Source organism: Saccopteryx bilineata, chromosome 1 (genome assembly GCF_036850765.1).
Source record: "Saccopteryx bilineata isolate mSacBil1 chromosome 1, mSacBil1_pri_phased_curated, whole genome shotgun sequence".
NCBI classification, from domain to species: Eukaryota; Metazoa; Chordata; class Mammalia; order Chiroptera; family Emballonuridae; genus Saccopteryx; species Saccopteryx bilineata.
Genome location: NC_089490.1, coordinates 211,866,339 through 211,884,918, shown reverse-complemented (window position 1 = coordinate 211,884,918; position 18,580 = coordinate 211,866,339). Strand labels below are relative to the sequence as shown.

The 18,580-nt window shown below is 45.1% G+C and overlaps 1 protein-coding gene across 2 annotated transcripts; it reads left to right on the top strand.

Annotated features, from left to right (window-relative positions):
• Positions 1-2,974: 2,974 nt before the first annotated feature.
• RHOU (ras homolog family member U) lies at positions 2,975-18,118 on the top strand. Of its 2 annotated transcripts, XR_010726037.1 has the most exons (4): positions 2,975-3,789; positions 5,714-5,772; positions 11,904-12,567; positions 13,982-18,118. XR_010726037.1 is itself a non-coding variant. In XM_066235136.1 (3 exons), exons 1-3 carry the CDS (start codon positions 3,528-3,530, stop codon positions 12,357-12,359), a joined length of 777 nt encoding a protein of 258 aa, XP_066091233.1. In that variant the 5' UTR covers positions 2,975-3,527; the 3' UTR covers positions 12,360-18,118. The 2 variants fall into 2 exon arrangements, 1 of the variants encoding a protein (XP_066091233.1); XM_066235136.1 differs by having other exon boundaries at positions 11,904-18,118.
• Positions 18,119-18,580: the final 462 nt, after the last annotated feature.

Sequence of the window (18,580 nt, the reverse complement as noted above, 5' to 3'; positions counted from 1 at the left end):
TCAAGTATACAATATAATACTGTTAACTACAGTCACGTTTTTGTACATTAAATTGTTAAACCTTATTTATCTTGCAAAACTGAAACTTTATGCCCCTTGAACAACATCTTCTCAAATGCCCCCTTGACCATTTCTTCAATTTTGTAATATGTTTTCTTTAAAAAAAATTTTTTTTCCATTGGTGAGAGAGAGAGAAGCATCAACTTGCTGTTCCACTCAGTTGTTCCATTTCATAGTGCACTCATTACTTGCTTCTTGTAGGTACCCTAACCAGGGATCAAACCCATGATCACAGCCCAACTGATCGATGCTCTATTCAGTAAACTACCCAGCCACGGCTGTAATATGTTTTCCATAAGGAGAATGAAGAACAGAAATCTACTTCACATGCCAGTAAACTTGCTATGTGTTACTACTACAGGCTGTGTCCTCACTTATACACTCACAAAGGAATTCACATCAACTCTATTTCATGTAATTTCCTCCAAAAAGTTATGGTGTATGTATGATTGATTATATATGCTGCATATATTCCTGGCAAGAGAGAACTTCCGTTTTGACCAGATGCGGTTGAAACAGCCAAACCATCTCTAACAGTACCATGTGCTTTATGATGGGAGTAATTACCAGACTAGCTCATGGCTCCATTCATCTCAAATACTGTTTATTCTTTTGCTGTTGGAACACTTCTTGTGCTGGGGAACTTAGGACAGTTCAGGTGGACATGAATGTGACTCCACAGCACAGAGGGTAGTAGGCATGTCCCTAGTAACCTTCCCTGCACCTGGATGACTGGCCATAACAAAACTCCACAGGGAAACTGTAAACTACATAATTAATCCCATTAGGGTCAGGGTTAGGGTGAAACAAGCCAGGTAGGTGCTTGAAGCTCATTCTCAGGGTCGGGTAAGCACAAAGTTGACCCCCTTAAATTTTGCTCCCACTGCATCCCCTTCCCGCATCTTAGTCCTGGCTCTGTATGTATCCATTAAATCCTAAGAAAATGCCTCCCCAACCTCACTTTCCTTGGCTGATCCTGAAAATAAACATGGCCACTTCCAAGTCACGCAATGTGAAGGAAAGATGGAGTGGAAAGAAACAGTGGGCTTAACCAGTGGTGATTAAACTCTATCAGCAATTTCCAACCCGTGTGCCACAGGATTTTAAAAACATTCCATAGCTGACTATTTAGTTAGGGGTACTGACCTCTTTTCCCTTACATTGTCAAGTAAAAACATGACAACAGCAAACACAACAATAGCCATCCATTGTGAGTTTATCAAAATTATGCATTTTTTTTGTCTATTTGGCAAAATATTATACATTTTTCCTGGTGTGCTTTAGTGATTAGTTTATGTGCGCTATAAAATGAAAAAGGTTGAAAATTACCAAAAATTATTTTGCAAACTTACAAAAACATAACCATCTGTTCACATTGCTAGGGCCTCCCAGGGTCTTAGAAGGAGTTTTTTGCAGGTGAGGGATTCTGTATTCCAGCATCTAACCCAGGGGTCCCCAAACTTTTTACACAGGGGGCCAGTTCACTATCCCTCAGACCGTTGGAAGGCCAGACTATAAAAAAACTATGAACAAATCCCTATGCACACTGCACATATCTTATTTTAAAGTAAAAAAACAAAATGGGAACAAATATAATATTTAAAATAAAGAACAAGTAAATTTAAATCAACAAACTGACCAGTATTTCAATGGGAACTATGGGCCTGCTTTTGGCTAATGAGATGGTCAATGTCCGGTTCCATATTTGTCACTGCTAGCTGTAAGAAGTGATATGACGTGCTTCCGGAGCCGTGATACATGCCTCCCGCGTCACTGGAAGTAGTGCTGTACGTGAGTGACACTGTGCTTTGCAGCGCCGCCACATACACACACTTCAGGAGCACAGGATGCGGATGACCTCTCACTGACCACCAATGAAAGAGGTGCCCCTTCCGGAAGTGCGGCTGGGCGGATAAATGACCTCAGGGGGCTGTAGTTTGGGGACCCCTGAACCTCTTGATAAACCCAGCTGGGCCTTCCGACCATGGCCAGATTTCCAAATCTGAGTTTATCACAGGGCTTATTTTTGCTCTCTGTGCATTGATGAAGAACACAGGATCAGGAGCTGGACTGTTTGGGTTTGGATCCTGGTACTGCCACTGACTAGCTTAGGGATCCTGGGCATTTTATTGAACAGTTCTGTGTCTGATTTTCTTATACCCACAGGATGGGTATAAGTAATCTTAAAGATTAGAGGAGTTAGTTTATGCAGAGTGCTTACAGTTGTGTCTGGCACATAATAAAAGCTCAATATTTATTAGTTATTGCCATTTTTTCATTAGTTGTAGTTTCAATATTTGTTTTAATAATATATGCCTCTTCTCACGCAGAGATAACCCCAAGGAGCCTTTGTGTCCCGGCTAAGCTCAGAAAGTCTTCCCTGTTTTTTTTCTGAATGGACTGGTGGTATATGTAAAGACAGGAAGCTGTAAAGAAAAATGGATTTTTTTCCATATTATATTGTCAACAAATGACATTTAAGTAAATGAAGTATTCGGAGCTATAAAGAAATGTGCTATTTCATGAAATGAGAAAGAGAAAGTCGAATGAGCATTAAAAATGGACCTAACATAACTTTGCTCCCAAATGAAAAAGAATAAATTATTTTAGAACAAGAAAAATCACACTATACATTTTTTAAAAATCACATGACGGACTTTCAAAAAAAGTTTCCTGTTAATTTAGTCTCCTCAGACCACATGTTCCCGCAAGACACTTCATTTCCCCCCTTGGGGGGAGCTCTGTGGCCGGCAAAGTCCCTACCGCCAGGCTCCTATTGAGAAGGGGAGGTGTGGGACCAGGGGACAAGTGGGACGAGTGGCGAAGGGAACAGGAGGAAGCTCAGGGTTCCTGCCCACGTGGACGCAGTGAGGCGGTACCCCGGGGCCAGTCCAGCGGTGGTGTCACTCTCGAGCGCTGGGGAGGAAGATGCCCTTGGACAGCGCGGATCCGTCAGGCGGCACACCCCGAGCGGTGTTCGCGGGGAGGGGACAGTCCCTAGACAGGGTGTTCAGAGTCCCTGGAACTGTCGCTACGGTCCCGGCCTGCCCCGCGTGGCAACGCCTCCGGAGCCGGTGCAGGGGCCAGGCGCGCAGGCGGGGGGCGCTGTGGCTTAGGCGCGGGAACCTAGCCGGCGAGCCGGACCCGCCTCCTTCTCTTCCCTGCCCGCCCCCCACGCGTAGTGTCGCCGGAAAGCCGGGAGGAGACAGAGCGCTCCGGCTCTAAGGCGCTTGGCCCGCAGTCCTCCGATCGGACAGAGCAGAGCCGGTGGCTACGCGGGAGCAGAGAACCAAGACCCTCCCCGGTTGCTTTTGTCTAGGAGCCGCGCGGCCTGGAACCGCGGCTCTCGGGGACCGGGGACGCGCCCACAGCGATCGGTGACAGCTCCTCCCTCCCGGAGGACTCCGGGACGGAGGAGCGGTTGCGCCGGGCCCTGCTCGCCCTTGCACATCCAAGAGCACGGACCGATGCCCCCACAGCAGGGGGACCCCTCATTCCCCGGCCGCTGCGAGGCGCCGCCTGTGCCGCCGCGCCGGGAGCGTGGGGGACGCGGGGGGCGCGGGCCCGGGGCGCATGGGGGCCGGGGGCGCGCCGACGCCGCAGAGGGGCGCGGCATCAAGTGCGTGCTAGTCGGCGATGGCGCGGTGGGCAAGACGAGCCTGGTGGTGAGCTACACCACCAACGGCTACCCCACCGAGTACATCCCCACAGCCTTCGACAACTTCTCGGGTAAGCGGGTATGGGGGGTGGGCGCGGGGCCGCCGTCCGCGGACGCAGTGCTGACCGATCTAATGCCGGGGAGGGTGGGCAGAGCGAGGATCGCGGAGACCCAAAGGGGCTGCAGGACCCGGGGTCCGTCTCCAGCCGGTAATCGGACCAAGTGCGGGCTGCAGGACAGTCCCTGAGCCTTGGGTACCGGGCAAGAACGGACAGAATGGGAACCCTAAAGCCAGAGCCTGAGGGGGTGGGGGGAGTGGGAACAGGACTCAGAACCTGTGCAAAAGAGAAATGACGAACGGGAATCAAATAAGTCGAGTTCAAGTTGCCTGGTCAATTTGTTGCGTAGAGAAGTTGCGTCAGGTCGACGCTGCTGGCGCAGCTGCCGAGTTTCACTAGGAAGGTGACGCGCAGGTGCCATTACCTGTGGCCCTTAGTGTCGCTCATTTTCTTTCCGCGGCTCCTCTCGTCCGGAGACATTTCCACTTTAAAGAGCCACGGAGATGGCGAAAAATAGTTGATTTAGTGAAAATAGCACTAGCGGCTCTGATGAAAGCTTAGGTTAGGATGAAATCTGGAGTGTAAACACTGGAGTGTAAACATTTCTTTCTTCTGAGTCTATCTCCCCTACCCCGACTCCCTCCACTTCCACCGTCCCTATTGGCTGTTTCTGAGTCTTAGTATCTTTTCACTATTTCTTTAAGCTACTTAAAGCTAGGATGCTAGGTTTTTTGGTTTGGTAGATACGAAGATAAAGGAATGCTTTATCTTGATTTTTCAGTTCATTTTGAAATTTAGAAAAAAGTTAAAATCCACAGAAGCTAGTGTGAAACCCTCACTCTCTAGTTCTTTTTTTTTTTTTTTTTTTTAATGCTTCTTGACCTCTTAGATTAGAAAGTCATGATGGCAAGTTCTTGTCTTCTTCCATCTCAAAGGTTCTTAGATAAATTGTGCTATACTAATGGGTTTCCCACCTACATGGCATTGTCTCCCCCCCCCCATTTTTTTTGTTCCACTGACTAGTATAAATATTCATAAATAATCTAGAAAGATATATTGAGAAAGAACTACAGTGCTTAATTCAAGCAGAGCTCCCCAATCCTGGCCAATGCAGGTCCTTCCCCAGAGACCTCATCCCCATGGAAAGCTGGACACACTTTCTTTACTTTTTTTTTTTTTTTAAGGCACACTCTTAGGTAAGAGGTGCTTTTTTTAATTTATTTTTATTCATTTTTTTAGGAGGAGAGGGAGAGACAGAGAGAGAGAGAGAGGAGAGACAGAGAGAGAGAGAGAAGGGGGGGAGGAGCAGGAAGCATCAACTTCCATATTGTGCCTTGACCAGGCAAGCCCAGGGTTTCGAACTGGCAACCTCAGCATTTCCAGGTCGACGCTTTATCCACTGCGCCACCACAGGTCAGGCTCCTTTTTCTTTTTTAAATCCTTCCTTTGAGCTGACATGGAGAGATAAGCAGTGCCCTCTTTTATGAACAGGACAATGCAAGCAGCCAGTGTTTGCACATGTTCTCAAAACAAGTTACAATTTTATGATAAACCCTGCTGTCTCCCACCGTTTCCCAAGGGAAAACAATTATTTGTTTTCCACTGATATAGAGCTGCAAGGTTACCCCCCCCCCCACGCTCCCTCCAGTGTTGTTTCTAAGTCTTTTGAAACTAGTGTGACAGGAAAATAAATCCTCGGCACCAGGATGTCATTAAAGGCTCAGGGATTGGCAGCTTCTCTGTGGCAATGGACGAATTGTCAGCCCTGGAGAGTGTTTGCAAAAATGCCTTGGGGAGGCTCCTTGTTTTAGACAAGTCTAATTCCTTAGGGGACCCAGAATCGGAGCTGAAGGGTTTGCCTGAGAATGGTGGTACAGGCTATTCGAGAAGTGGTTTAGAGACACCCCTTAATTGTCAATTTGGTTTTATTTTTAAGCTGTGGTGTCCGTGGATGGGCGGCCCGTGAGACTCCAGCTCTGTGACACGGCCGGACAGGTTAGTATCATGTCAGTGCTCAGGGTGGGAAGGGAAAGAGCCTTTTAAAGGTCTCCAAATAACCTTCCTTGATAATTGGGTAATTCTGAAGCCTCCTGAAGTAACCCAACCCCTGCCGTTGCCTCCTCTTTGAGGCTGGAGTGGGGGAAACAGCTCTGCACTAATAAAACAGGGTGTGGCCAGCTTTGTGTGGGCAGGCGGGAAAACAGGGTCAAGAACAGTTCTTATCTCACAGGAGTTTCTGATCTTGTTTACTTTCTGTTTTTTATTAAAAATGATCAATAATGCTTTGTAATCATTTCTCAAAGTAAGTTGATAATATAACCAATGTATTAAAGGTCAACCAGCCAAATGTTTAGGAAATTTATTCAGCATAAAGATGGAGTTCATTTCAGTAAGTGTTGCTGTCTCCCTGCTGAAGCTGTGGTTTGAGTCATGAGGACCACTGCTGTCCTTTGAAGCAGAGAGGCAATGGTTGGAGGTGTCCCCACCTGGAGGCATGGCTGAGCGGGAACTAATCATGAACACTTTCCAATCATGAACACTTATTCTTGTCTTGAGAGCCAAGCACTTGGATGAGACAGCCAGGGAGTGAGGAGACAATATAGGTGTGAGGTCCCCTTTGAGGCATCCCCAACAGCAACTCGTCATCACCCAGTCCCATCTTGGCACGGTGCTCAAGTCACTGAAGTTTCTGTTCTCTGTAGGACCAGGGTGCCATCTCTTGAGTTTGCAGAAATGACAGTTAATAAACTGTCATTTACAAGTTTATTACAAGTAGTGGAGAACTAGTACTTGGCTGAGAGAGCCATGAATGCCACATATTTTAAAATGTAATTCCGTGAGAGCCATACAACGACCTGTGTACTGTATGCATTATCCAATAAAAATTTGGTGTTGTCCCGGAGGACAGCTGTGATTGTCTCCAGCCACCCGCAACCATGAACATGAGCGGTAGGAAATGAATGGATTGCAATACATGAGAATGTTTTATATTTTTAACGTTTTTTTTATTATTATTAAAGATTTGTCTGCGAGCCAGATGCAGCCATCAAAAGAGCCACATCTGGCTCGCGAGCCATAGGTTCCCAACCCCTGAGTTAGGGAAAGGGCTGGAGGGCTACTCTATAAGTAGGTAAAAGAGCTTGCTTCACTTTCTGAGGTGTTGTCACATGACCATTTGCTTTTAAGAAGTTAGTTTCCATTGTATCCAAGTGCCTCAGCCAAGCCTGGGCTTCCAAGTTGCCCACCTACTCCAGGGCAGCCAATTCAGAACTTCATTTTTCAAACCTCAAGTTAACACACACCAGGCAGCCTTGCTCCCCAGTTGAACTTGGGTTTGGTGATGGCCACAGTGGCATGACTGTCCTCTTCTGTTCTGGCCTTACCGCACCACAGGACACTGCAACTTCCTCCTTACCAGGAGCAGAAGTAAACCAAACTCAGTCTGTATTTTATTGCCTGTGGGAAAGAGAAATCAAAGAACACAAGCCCTTCTGATATTTAATTTTTCTGAATGCCTTGCTGGTATTTATCATTAAAGCTTAATTGCTTTCTATAAAGTGAGAATGTTTTTTCCACCACGGGTCAGATTTCCTTATCTTTAAAATTAGGGCAGAGTAGTATCTCAATAAATAGTGACCCTGCTGAAGCAAGAAGAGACAGTTTAATAACTTAAGAACAAGACCTAAGGTAGGAAAACACAAGAAACCTAAAGGCAAGGTTATTAGGGATCCTTCAGGGATGGGGCCCAAGCATGCCCCGCCCACCACCTGTGCTGTGTTGGTTCCTCTGGACCTGGGTTTACACCTGGTGCCTGCATAATGTCTGGCATGTATTAACGTTTAATCACTATGAACGAGTGGAGTGACAGGTTCCGGGGATCCCTACTTAAGTCATAGGCCTGCCCCTCAACACACAGGCAGTAGGGAAGACAAACCAGTTAGGGAACCTGTGAACAAATAAATAAGGAAGCAATGGGGGCTCGAGGTGCAGGATGGGTGAATCCTGGAGGAAAACCTCAGCGGTTTTGAAAGAGGAATAAGACTTTTACCAGGAAAAAAGACAAAAACAAAAAATCTTCATAGAAATGATCCAGAATTACCAAGGAAGAGTGATTTTTTATTTTTTATTTATCATAGGGTCTGTTTAAAATTCAGAGAAACACAAGAATCATATTAGAGATTTTTTTCATTAAAGACATTTACATTTAGGGAATAAAGGGTTTTGGTATTAAGCTGGTAAGTTTGGTTTATTTGCAATTGATTCTTCTGCTCTCCCATCAATGTTTTCACTGAGATTTATTTTGTTTCTTACCTGATGTACTGGTAATTAAAGTATACATAATTATGTAGTGAATGAGGCTACTGTGTAAAGATTTGTAGAAAACCAACTCTAAAATTTATCTTGAAAAATACATGGCAAGTAAGATAAAGTCAATTTTTTTCCTGCCCAAGTATCAGTTGGTATTGGTTGTTATTATTAGCAAAACTGGCCAAGGTAATCATCCTTTCCTACCCACCCTTCTCCAGAACTGACAAATTACCTTTTAAGGAACTTGACTTGATTTCTGCCATATTTACTTAGTGTTGACTCAGCAAGTGGAACTCCTCCTCTCCTCAAAGCAGTCCTCATGATAGCCCTGTTGATTTACAGTGAAGTGAGCCATCTGCACTTCCAGCTGCCCCAGACTGTGAGCATGGGTAGCTGTAATCTGGCACCCCAAAGCAGGGTTCTTACAGAAGCTCAGAGCAAGAATACAGGTGCACTGGCTGGAGAAATCACTAGAAATCGCTTCTTGTGCCTTTGGGTCTTCTTGTTAGGGAGGGTAGGCAAGCATATAAGATGTTAAAAGGAGTTTTTAACACTGGACTCCCAGTCTTACTCGAGTGAAAATTGATCAGAGACTGCAAACTTTGGGAAACATGCCTTTGGCATAAGAGACTGCGGCTGGGGGACTATCTCTAAAATAAGACTACATTGTAGTTCATTATAACATTGCCCATAGGAGCTGAAAATTCTCCAGCCTTTTTTTTTTTTTTTTTTTGTATTTTTCTGAAACTGGAAACGGAGAGAGACAGTCAGACAGACTCCCGCATGCGCCGGATCGGGATCCACCCGGCACGCCCATCAGGGGCGACGCTCTGCCCACCAGGGGGCGATGCTCTGCCCCTCCGGGGCGTCGTTCTGCTACGCCCAGAGCCACTCTAGCGCCTGGGGCAGAGGCCAAAGAGCCATCCCCAGCGCCCGGGCCATCTTTTGCTCCAATGGAGCCTCGCTGTGGGAGGGGAAGATAGAGACAGAGAGGAAGGAGAGGGGGAGGGTTGGAGAAGCAGATGGGCGCTTCTCTTGTGTGCCCTGGCCGGGAATCGAACCCGGGACTTCTGCACGCCAGGCCGACGCTCTACCACTGAGCCAACCGGCCAGGGCCTCTCCAACCTTTTGACCCATGAGGCACTTGGGAAAATCTTTATACTAAAAGAATAAATAAAAAATCAGATTGCAGCTTGACCAATGCTACCATCCAGTTGCCGGTCTGCCCAACCCTTCCCCTGAACCAGATCCTCCCTGCAGACTTGGCAAAGGCATGCAGATTGCTGGGCCTCAGGGCATATATGTGTAGTGCATTTATTTCAGCAAGTAGCTAAAGTTTCTGGTCAGGCAGGGAGCAGGAGGGTTTAATTTCTGCTTTGCCTCCCGAACCCCTTAGCCAGAATCTCGGGAAGTCCAGAGAGCCAGATTTCCAAAGCCCTGTCACAAGGCCCAGCCCCTGAGCTTGCCTTTCTTTTCATCGGTAATGCAACCCCAGATTCCAGGGCACGGCCAAGGGTGACTGCCTTCCAACAGCGAAGTGCAGCTGCCTGAGGAAGCTGACCTCACACCGGGCTCGGTTTTTGCTTCTTCCTTTGAGGCCTGTGAGAACAGAGGGAGCGTTTCATGAATAGATCTTCAGAGCTGGGCTGCAGTCGACCTGGTTGAGTTTCTGCATTTTTTCTTTCAGCATGAAGTTGGCACTAAGACACCCAAGTTGTTCTTTTTTGACTTTTGCTTATGGAAGACTGATGAGGGGCAGTGACTTTCTGAAAGGCCATAGTCACTCCTGATCATGTTAGCTGGTTGACTTTAATATAGTTGGGTGGTTGTTACCTCCCGATTGAAATATGGAGCCTCAAACGAAGAAAGTGTGTTGAAATAAAACACATTCAGGTTTCTTTTATTCCCAGAAAAGATGAATGTGGAATAATGTGCATATGAATAGTAGTTTATAAATAACCAGAGCATGCCAATTAGTAACAAAAATCCAGATGACATTGAACTTTTCTTCACCATTGGGAAATTATCTTTCACATTACACCTGAGGATTGTGGGCATCCATAAGTAGAAATTTTATATAGGAATGAGATGATGTAAACATGTTCCTATGAGAGAGTCAAATGAAAGTTTTCAGTTAGCTGAATATATATCACAGGGAACTATCGGGTGTTAGATATACGAATACCCTGATTTGGAGTCATATTTCTGTAAGAGCCAAGGTCATGTCCGTCTGTTCCCAGCGAAATCCCTTGCCCTGCATGATCCGGCTTAGGCTCTGTTAAGTGGATGACCACAGTAGCATGCCTATTGCTTCGTATAACCAACTAACTTATTCCATCCAGGTCTCCACACTTTAAGGGTAGGTGGATCTGCCCTTTGTCTGGTCCTTTATCATCCCAAAGCACCCACATGGAGGCCTGTGGTGTTGGCAGAGAGACAAAGGCAAAGGAAGTAAGAGACAGGGAAGGATGGGAGACAAAGAGATGATAAAATAAGAAGATTGAAGAATGTCAAAGAAGAACGAGAATGACCTGACCAGGCGGTGGTGCAGTGGATAGAGCATTGGACTGGGTTGCAGAGGACCCAGGTTCAAAACCCCAAAGTCACCAGCTTGAGCGCAGGCTCATCTGGTTTGATCAAGGCTCACCAGCTTGAGCCCAAGGTTGCTGGCTCGAGCAAGGGGTCACTCAGTCTGCTGTAAACCCCCCCCCCCCGCCTGTCAAGGCACATATGAGAAATCAATCAATGAACAACTAAGGAGTCACAACAAAGAATTGATGTTTCTCATCTCTCTCCCTTCCTGTCTGTCTGTCCCTATCTGTCCTCCTCTCTGACTGTCTCTGCCAAAAAACAAAAAAAAAACAAAAAACAAAAAACGAATGAGAATGCATTAACCAATATTGTAAATAACATTAAGAGGCACAGGTCCTTTTGAGTTGTTGAAGAGAGTGGCCTACAATGTCCTCAGCTTCAATTCTGGGTCTGTTTTTGTATCTGATTGGCTCTACTGAGGTGCACAGTGCAATGGCATGAAGTGGGCATGGCTCACAGCAGTCATGAGGATGGGCAGGGCTGGATTCATAAAGAGAGGGGCAGTGTTGATGGCTTGGGGCTCCCTGGGGTCAGTGGGAGTCTTGGAGATCAGCATGGATGCTGTCTACATTTTAGAATAGTAGCAAAGTTACCCTGGTCTGAAGGCTAAGGTAAATTTTATTAAGTATTTCTTCTGTGGTAAGTTACAAACAGGTCATGAGCATTGGTGAAAACGTTGAGGCCCTGGCCGGTTGGTTCAGTGGTTAAGTGTTGACTTCGCGTGTGGAAGTCCCAGGTTTGATTCTGGTCAGGGCACACAGGGGAGGCACCCATCTGCTTCTCCAGCCCTCCCCTTTTCCCTCTCTCTCTCTCTCTCTCTTTCTTTCTATCCCCATCCTGCAGCCATAGCTTGACTGATGTTGACCTCAGGTGTTGAGGATGGCTCCATGGAGCCTCCACCTCAGGTGCTAAAAATAGCTCAGTTGTGAGCATGGCCCCAGATGGGGTTGCCAGGTGATCCTGGTCAGGGCACATGTGGAAGTCTGTCTCTGTATCTCCCCTTCTCTCACTAAAAACAAAACAAAAGCATTTAATGCATATGGCAGATAATTGTGTCTGATAGTGCAGGCCCCACATAGGTGAGCAACAGGGTCATTTCTAAGACTCTTCTTTCCATAACCAGAAGGTTTTTTATTACCTGCCAGATCCTTTCAAGAGAAATATTAAAATGGTATTTTGGCTGGTGGGATGGATTTAAAAAATAACTTCGAGTGCTTTGGTTGCAGGATGAGTTCGACAGACTCAGGCCCCTCTGCTACACCAACACGGATATCTTCCTGCTGTGCTTCAGTGTAGTCAGCCCCTCCTCTTTCCAGAACGTCACCGAGAAATGGGTGCCCGAGATCCGGTGCCACTGTCCCAAAGCCCCCATCATCCTAGTTGGAACTCAGTCAGATCTCAGAGAAGATGTCAAAGTCCTCATTGAGTTGGACAAGTGCAAGGAGAAACCAGTGCCGGAAGATGCGGCTAAGTTGTGTGCTGAGGAGATCAAAGCCGCCTCCTACATTGAGTGCTCAGCCTTGACTCAGAAAAACCTCAAAGAGGTTTTTGATGCAGCCATCGTTGCTGGCATTCAGTATTCAGATATACAACAACAGCCAAAGAAGTCCAAAAGCAGGACTCCAGACAAAATGAAAAACCTCTCCAAGTCCTGGTGGAAGAAGTATTGCTGTTTCGTATGATGCTAGCAAGAAAGCCAGAAAGACTTTTCAGATGAAATCGACATTAGAAGCTATATTAGCTGCGAGGACTCCTTTGACTGTGTGCACCCTATATAGAAAACGTGTGTGCGTATTAGGAGGACTTCCCCCATTATGGATTCTTTCTTGCCTTTAATTTTCTTGTTTGTCTGAACTTAGAGGTGAGACTCTTATGCAACGCATTTTTGAAGTAAGTTAAGCATTTTTCATAATTGGGAAATTTAGAGCTTTAGACCTTTGGATTGATATGAAAAAGACACCTCCCATCTGGGTATCAAGAATGCAATTTTGCTACCTGATAAAGTACAGAAGGAAAGGTGTGGTTAACTGTCCCCTGGTGGAGGACTATTCCATGCAAAGTGCATTGTATACACAAAGCTACTTATGGTGAGAACAGCTCTTAGCTTTGAAACTCTATACTTTTTATTCTTTTTTGTAAGGAGCAAAAATAAGAAAAATGAGAGACCTCTGCCTACAAAACCTCAAACCAGTCACAATGCTAATATTTGGTTGCTTAAGATTTAAAACAACCACCACCACCATGCAACTAATGATCATACTGTGTAGACCAGAAAGGAAAAATTGTTTAGTGGGCTTTCTCATTCTTAGAACATTTGTGTTGATCCTATATAAACACAACCCAAACCTCCTGTTGACTCAGCAAGTGTTAGTAGCACTTATGTTGTCTTTAGGGTGTGATTCATCTTTAGATCAGAATGTGACCTTAGCTGTTAGTATTCATGCACCATGCTGCAGAAATCCCTGGTCAGTGTAGCATTAGGGAGCGCCAGTCTAAATGGTTTTTATATTTCATACTTAGGTTGTCTCATCTGCAGGGATGTGGGCACTCTTGAAAAACCTGCAGCAGATATTTGTGGGACACAAAGTGTACTTTTTTTCCCTTATCAGCCAAAACATGTACACATGCTCACACACATGTATGAATATATGGCTGTGTTTGCTGCTGACTAAGACTTTTAAACAGGATGAGAAAAGCATGGCCACTAAAGCAGATGGCGGGAAATGTGGCCTCTTCTTTTTGGTAACCCTTTCAGAACAGATTTATTTTCGATTATACCCTGGATAGGATTTTAAGGGTACCAACACATTTTTAAGACCATCTGAAAACAAAACATGACATCTCAAAATCTGTTTTAAAAAATCTGTTATAGGCCCTGGCCGGTTGGCTCAATGGTAGAGCGTCAGCCTGGCGTGCAGAAGTCCTGGGTTCGATTCCCAGCCAGGGCACACAGGAGAAGCGCCCATCTGCTTCTCCACCCCTCCCCTTCTCCTTCCTCTCTGTCTCTCTCTTCCCCTCCCACAGCCGAGGCTCCATTGGAGCAAAGATGGCCCGGGCGCTGGGGATGGCTCCTTGGCCTCTGCCCCAGGCACTAGAGTGGCTCTGGTCGCAACAGAGCTACCCCCGGAGGGGCAGAGCATCGCCCCCTGGTGGGCAGAGCGTCACCCCTGGTGGGTGTGCCGGGTGGATCCCGGTCGGGCGCATGCGGGAGTCTGTCTGACTGTCTCTCCCCGTTTTCAGCTTCAGAAAAATACAAAAAAAAAAAAAATCTGTTATATTGACCAGTTAAAATTCAATCTTTCAGGAAATGACAGCAGAGAGCAGCGCTGCCGGTCAGAGGGGGCTGGGGTGCTGTGGCCACCAGGAGCCACGTTCGTGCGGAACCAGAGCTCCCCCACTAAGCCACGTCCTCACTTACGAGCAGTGAGAACATCAAGTGTTTGTGAAACATCCATACTCTTCAAGGTGGCAGTTCAGTGTTTAGAGCTAAATCTTCTGGAGTATGAAATTGCCGCAGTAGGAGAGTAGTCTTACTCTATGATGCCTACGCTTCGGGGATGCTGGGAGGCAGCCTGATACATTGAATCGTAATGTCAGGCTTGTAGCGGGTAAAGCAGGATTTACCAAAATCAATTTAATGGGAAAGCTCTAGAGCCAGAGGACAGAAGAGTTGTATCTTTGGGTCTTGTGTTGTCTTTTTGATATTCAAAAAAAAGCCAACCTTTGTTTTTTTATAGAAAAAGCAAAAGACTAAGTGATGCTTTAGGCTAGGGGCTTCTTTTATTTCTGTTAGTAAATAAAATGAACTAATTTCTTTGTTTAAAAGCTGAAAATACATAGACTGTTCACTATTTATTTTTTAATATGTGGAAAGGGATATCGGTCATAATTTACTAAAGCGTTTAGTTATAACCTGAGTGAATAAAATGTATTTGTGGAAATGCCCCAAACAGACCTAATGAAATGCATTCTAAGCTGTGTGCCTGGCTCGCCTACCCGTGGGAAGCCAGCTTCCCAGACTAGTCTCTGCCCGCCCTGGTGTGCAGAGGTGGGGCCTAAGGGATGTTATGTGACTGGTAAGTAATTTTTGAACAATATTTTATACTTAAGCAAGTGTCATGGAGTCCAATTCAAATGAATTTTTAAAATACAACAAAAAAGTTAAAAGAAGTTTATGCATATGGGGTCCTTCTTGTTTCCCTTAGGAGGGGCCTTTGGTATTCTCTGCCTTTAGGTCCACTCGTGGAGAGTGGTTATGGAATGCCTGTGTGGTCCAGTTCTGAGAGCTTTACTCAAGTGCTTTATTTGTCACCCAGCTTGATACAACCTGTGCCATTTGCACTGAAAGCCTAGAGGCTTAACATTTAAATACAACAGTTTTTAACATGTTACTGCGTTTCACAGGATACAAAAGGCAAAATTGATTGTATTCGAGGGTTTCCATTTTTGTTTCTTGGTGAAAATAGAGATCGGGCAGCAAAGGTTTTAAAAGTGTGTGCTTGAGTTACATATAAAGTTGATGTACTTCAAAGCTCATGCTTCATTGGACTTGAAGCTTGGTATCACAGAGAAGTGTTTGTAAGAATTGTGCTTTAGAAAATGCCACTTTAGTGTAACTCCTCCAAAATTGAAAAATGCAATGTACCCCAAAACTGATTTATTTCTCTTTACCGTGGATGTGGAAATGAACCTTTTGTGATGTTCTCTGATTGACAGACTTACGAGGACCCACCCAGGTATTGCACAAGCCAATGTGAAGTCAAGATTTTCTTTCCTGTTGCCACCCAGTGCCTTTCCAAGTTGTCCCTCCATGTTTCAGGTGTAATGACAGTGAACAGAGCATTGTCCCTGCAAATGCTGTAAATGAGGTGGTATAAAATAAATTCTGACCTGTGGATAGAACTGCACTTGCCTTTTCTACAGAAGAATTTTGTTGGAAGGGAATAAAAGTTTGGCCACATGGAGAAGCAGACTGGTCGGGAAGCATCATGCCATACCCCCTAGAGGCATTGTGGGAATACAATCCCAACCAGCAGTTAAAGCTTATTCAATATAAGGTTTCAAGAATTCTGGGGTAACAGCTTGATACAAGAACTCTGGCTCTATGTGATAGATGGTGGGCTGGCGTCCCTGTATGTTGGAAGAAGCGCTGTTCTTAGAGCCAGAAGTCCAGGCTCAGAGGAGCACTTCATATGTGAGAGATGGAAAGGTCATTAGATCTGAGCTTCAGTTTCCTTGTGTGTAAACAGTCACTCATTTGTAAACATCTACATATCAAATGGCTGTGGAAGGGATTAGAAGTCAAAGGTGCCATGTGCCCTACAAGTTTCACAGTGCCCACCACCAGCAGGTGCCCATCACCAGCGGTGCTGGGAGGTGCCCATGTGTTGTGTTTGTGAATTCTCAGGTTCTTATGGTCAGTTTCCTCATCAAGCCACCTGGATGCAGCCCTGACACCACTCATTTTTACAAATAAAATCAAAATCATAGGAATCGCTCCAGTAAATTCAGGTTATATGATAGATTCTGCTGCCTATTAGGATAACTTGTATGCTAATAACCCAGATGGGGAAGGCTGAATTTAGCAGACAAATGTGGTTTGGGGATTGAGGGGGAAGCAGCAGGGTGAGTGTTGTACAGAAGTCAGAGGATCTCTGACTTTCTCAGCCCTCAGCTGGGGTGTCCCTTGACTCCATTCATGCAAGAAGTTCTTGCTTCAAACTAGCATCCTCTTGGTTTTGTGACTCTAGAGCCATTTTAAGAATCATTGTTTATTAGCCTGAGTAACCCAACCATAATTGCCTCTATCTCCCATTTAATGTGCAATTTTAACAATAAAACCAAGTCTTAAAGAGACACAGTTTGCAAATTAAAGAGGCATGTCACCAGGAGCCCAAGGTTTATCTCTTTAAGACACATTCTGGAGCAGAGCATCATATGTCCATTTATTCTTCCCCTGAATGTCCTGCAGGTACTTAAAATCAAACTCTATTAGTTTCCTATTCCTGCTGTAAGAAATTACTACAATCCTAGTGGTTAAGAAAACACACAAATGTCTTACCGTATAGTTGTGGAGGTGAGAAATCTAAAATGAATCTCACCAGTGATAAAGTTAATGACAGAGATCTTAACTTGGATAGAAATTTAGAGGGTCTATGGGAAGAGCTAGAACTTGTGGGAGGAGCTATCATGTTATCCCAAGAGCCCTATAGGAACTCAGTGTTTACAACAGAGCTCTAGGGTTATAACCATCCCTCCCTGAACTTACTTTTCTCCTCTATCAACTATCTCCTCCATCGTTGTCCAGTTTATTGTGTGCACTTGGCTATCCATGGCTACACGTATTGATTGCAAGCCTTTCTTTTGTCCCTCAAGTAAAGCCTTTTGGTAATGGAATACCCAGTTGATTTTGTTTTGTGGTTGGCATTAGGCTAAAATCAAGGCAATGACTGAGTTGTGTTCCTTTCTGGAGTCTCCGGGGAACAGGGGGTCTGTTTTCTTGTTTCTTCCAGCTCTAGAGCCTACCCACATTCTTTGACTCATGATCCTTCCCCATGAAGGCAATGGCTGGTCAGGTGTTTCTCATAAGGAATTTCCCTGTCATCTCTATCTTCCCTTCCACGGCTAAATGCCCTTGGTATTGTACTGGCCTACTCACTGAGTTCAGGGAAATCCCTCCATCTCAAAGTCAGCCAGTTAGAAATCTTAATTTCATCTCCAGCCTTGACCTCTCTTTGCCATGTGTACTATACAGTCACAGGCGAGGGACATGGACATCTTGGGGGGCATTCTTCTGCAGACCACAGTCGTTGCTGGTGGTGTGTGGATTGCCCCCCAACACCCACCTGACTCCGCTGTGTTCCTGAACTCTTTTTCTTAGGGAGTGCTCAGAATGCACCACACAGCTGTGCTCTGATCCAAACTGAGACTGTCATCAGCTCAAATTCTCTCTCTCTTGCATGTTCACATTTAAATGATCATCAGGTCCTACAGGTGGGCACTGTCCTCATTGTTCTTCTTACCCATGCCATGGCGTGGATTCAGGTACACCCCATCTTTCTCCGACCCTCCTCATGTCTCTTCCTCCAGCATGGCTGACAGTTTTTGGTTTGTCTTTGTTTGTTTTGAACTTCTAAGTCACTTCTAAGAAATGTTTAGTGGTTGTTCATTGTCTATAACATTGGTTTCCAAATGCTTTCTAATGTCTCCACATTTTGTAGACTCCACACGATAATAATTGTACTTTTACTATTTTTACCAAAATACATAAGAAGAAAAAGCCACATGTAATTGCACTTTCCTGTTAATTTAGATAACACTGAATAATAAAAGCCTTGTGAATTCAAAAATAATTTTCATTTTATGTTACAGTCAGGAATGCTTTCAGTTGATATTAAGTTGATCACAAAAGCATCTCCAAATAAAGCATTTCATTTATTTATCTATCTATTTATTTATTTATTTATTTGAGAGAGAGAAACATCAATATGTTGTTCTACTTATTTATGCATTTATTGGTTGACTCTCGTATGTGCCCTGACCCGGGGGTCAACCCCACAACCTTGGCATGTTGGGACAATGTTCTAAGCAACTGAGCTACAAGGCTAGCGGCAAAAGCACCTACATATAATTGAAAAATAGGAGTATATGTGGGTGACATTCTTTAGCAAGCAATGCCTGTTGTTCCTATAGATTCTCCTATCTCCTGTCATTAACTCTATAGCTTCCCCGGGATTTGTGGCCTTCAGACCGGGAACCACAGGCCTGAAGGAGAAAATCTAAATTCCTTTTGGCAAGACCTGCAAAGATTTTCTTGCTCCAGATCTTACTTTCTCTTTGCCTTAATTGTCCTACCCTGTTTTACCTGGCTCACCCGAATGCAGTGCGTTTCTGGACTCTAGTA

Excerpts from the sequence above, each read along its gene's own strand:
- RHOU (XM_066235136.1), top strand. The coding sequence starts at position 3,528 with ATGCCCCCACAGCAGGGGGACCCCTCATTCCCCGGCCGCTGCGAGGCG. Across the intron at positions 3,790-5,713 it reads AGCCTTCGACAACTTCTCGG|CTGTGGTGTCCGTGGATGGG; the intron begins GTAAGCGGGTAT and ends TTTATTTTTAAG. Across the intron at positions 5,773-11,903 it reads TCTGTGACACGGCCGGACAG|GATGAGTTCGACAGACTCAG; the intron begins GTTAGTATCATG and ends CTTTGGTTGCAG.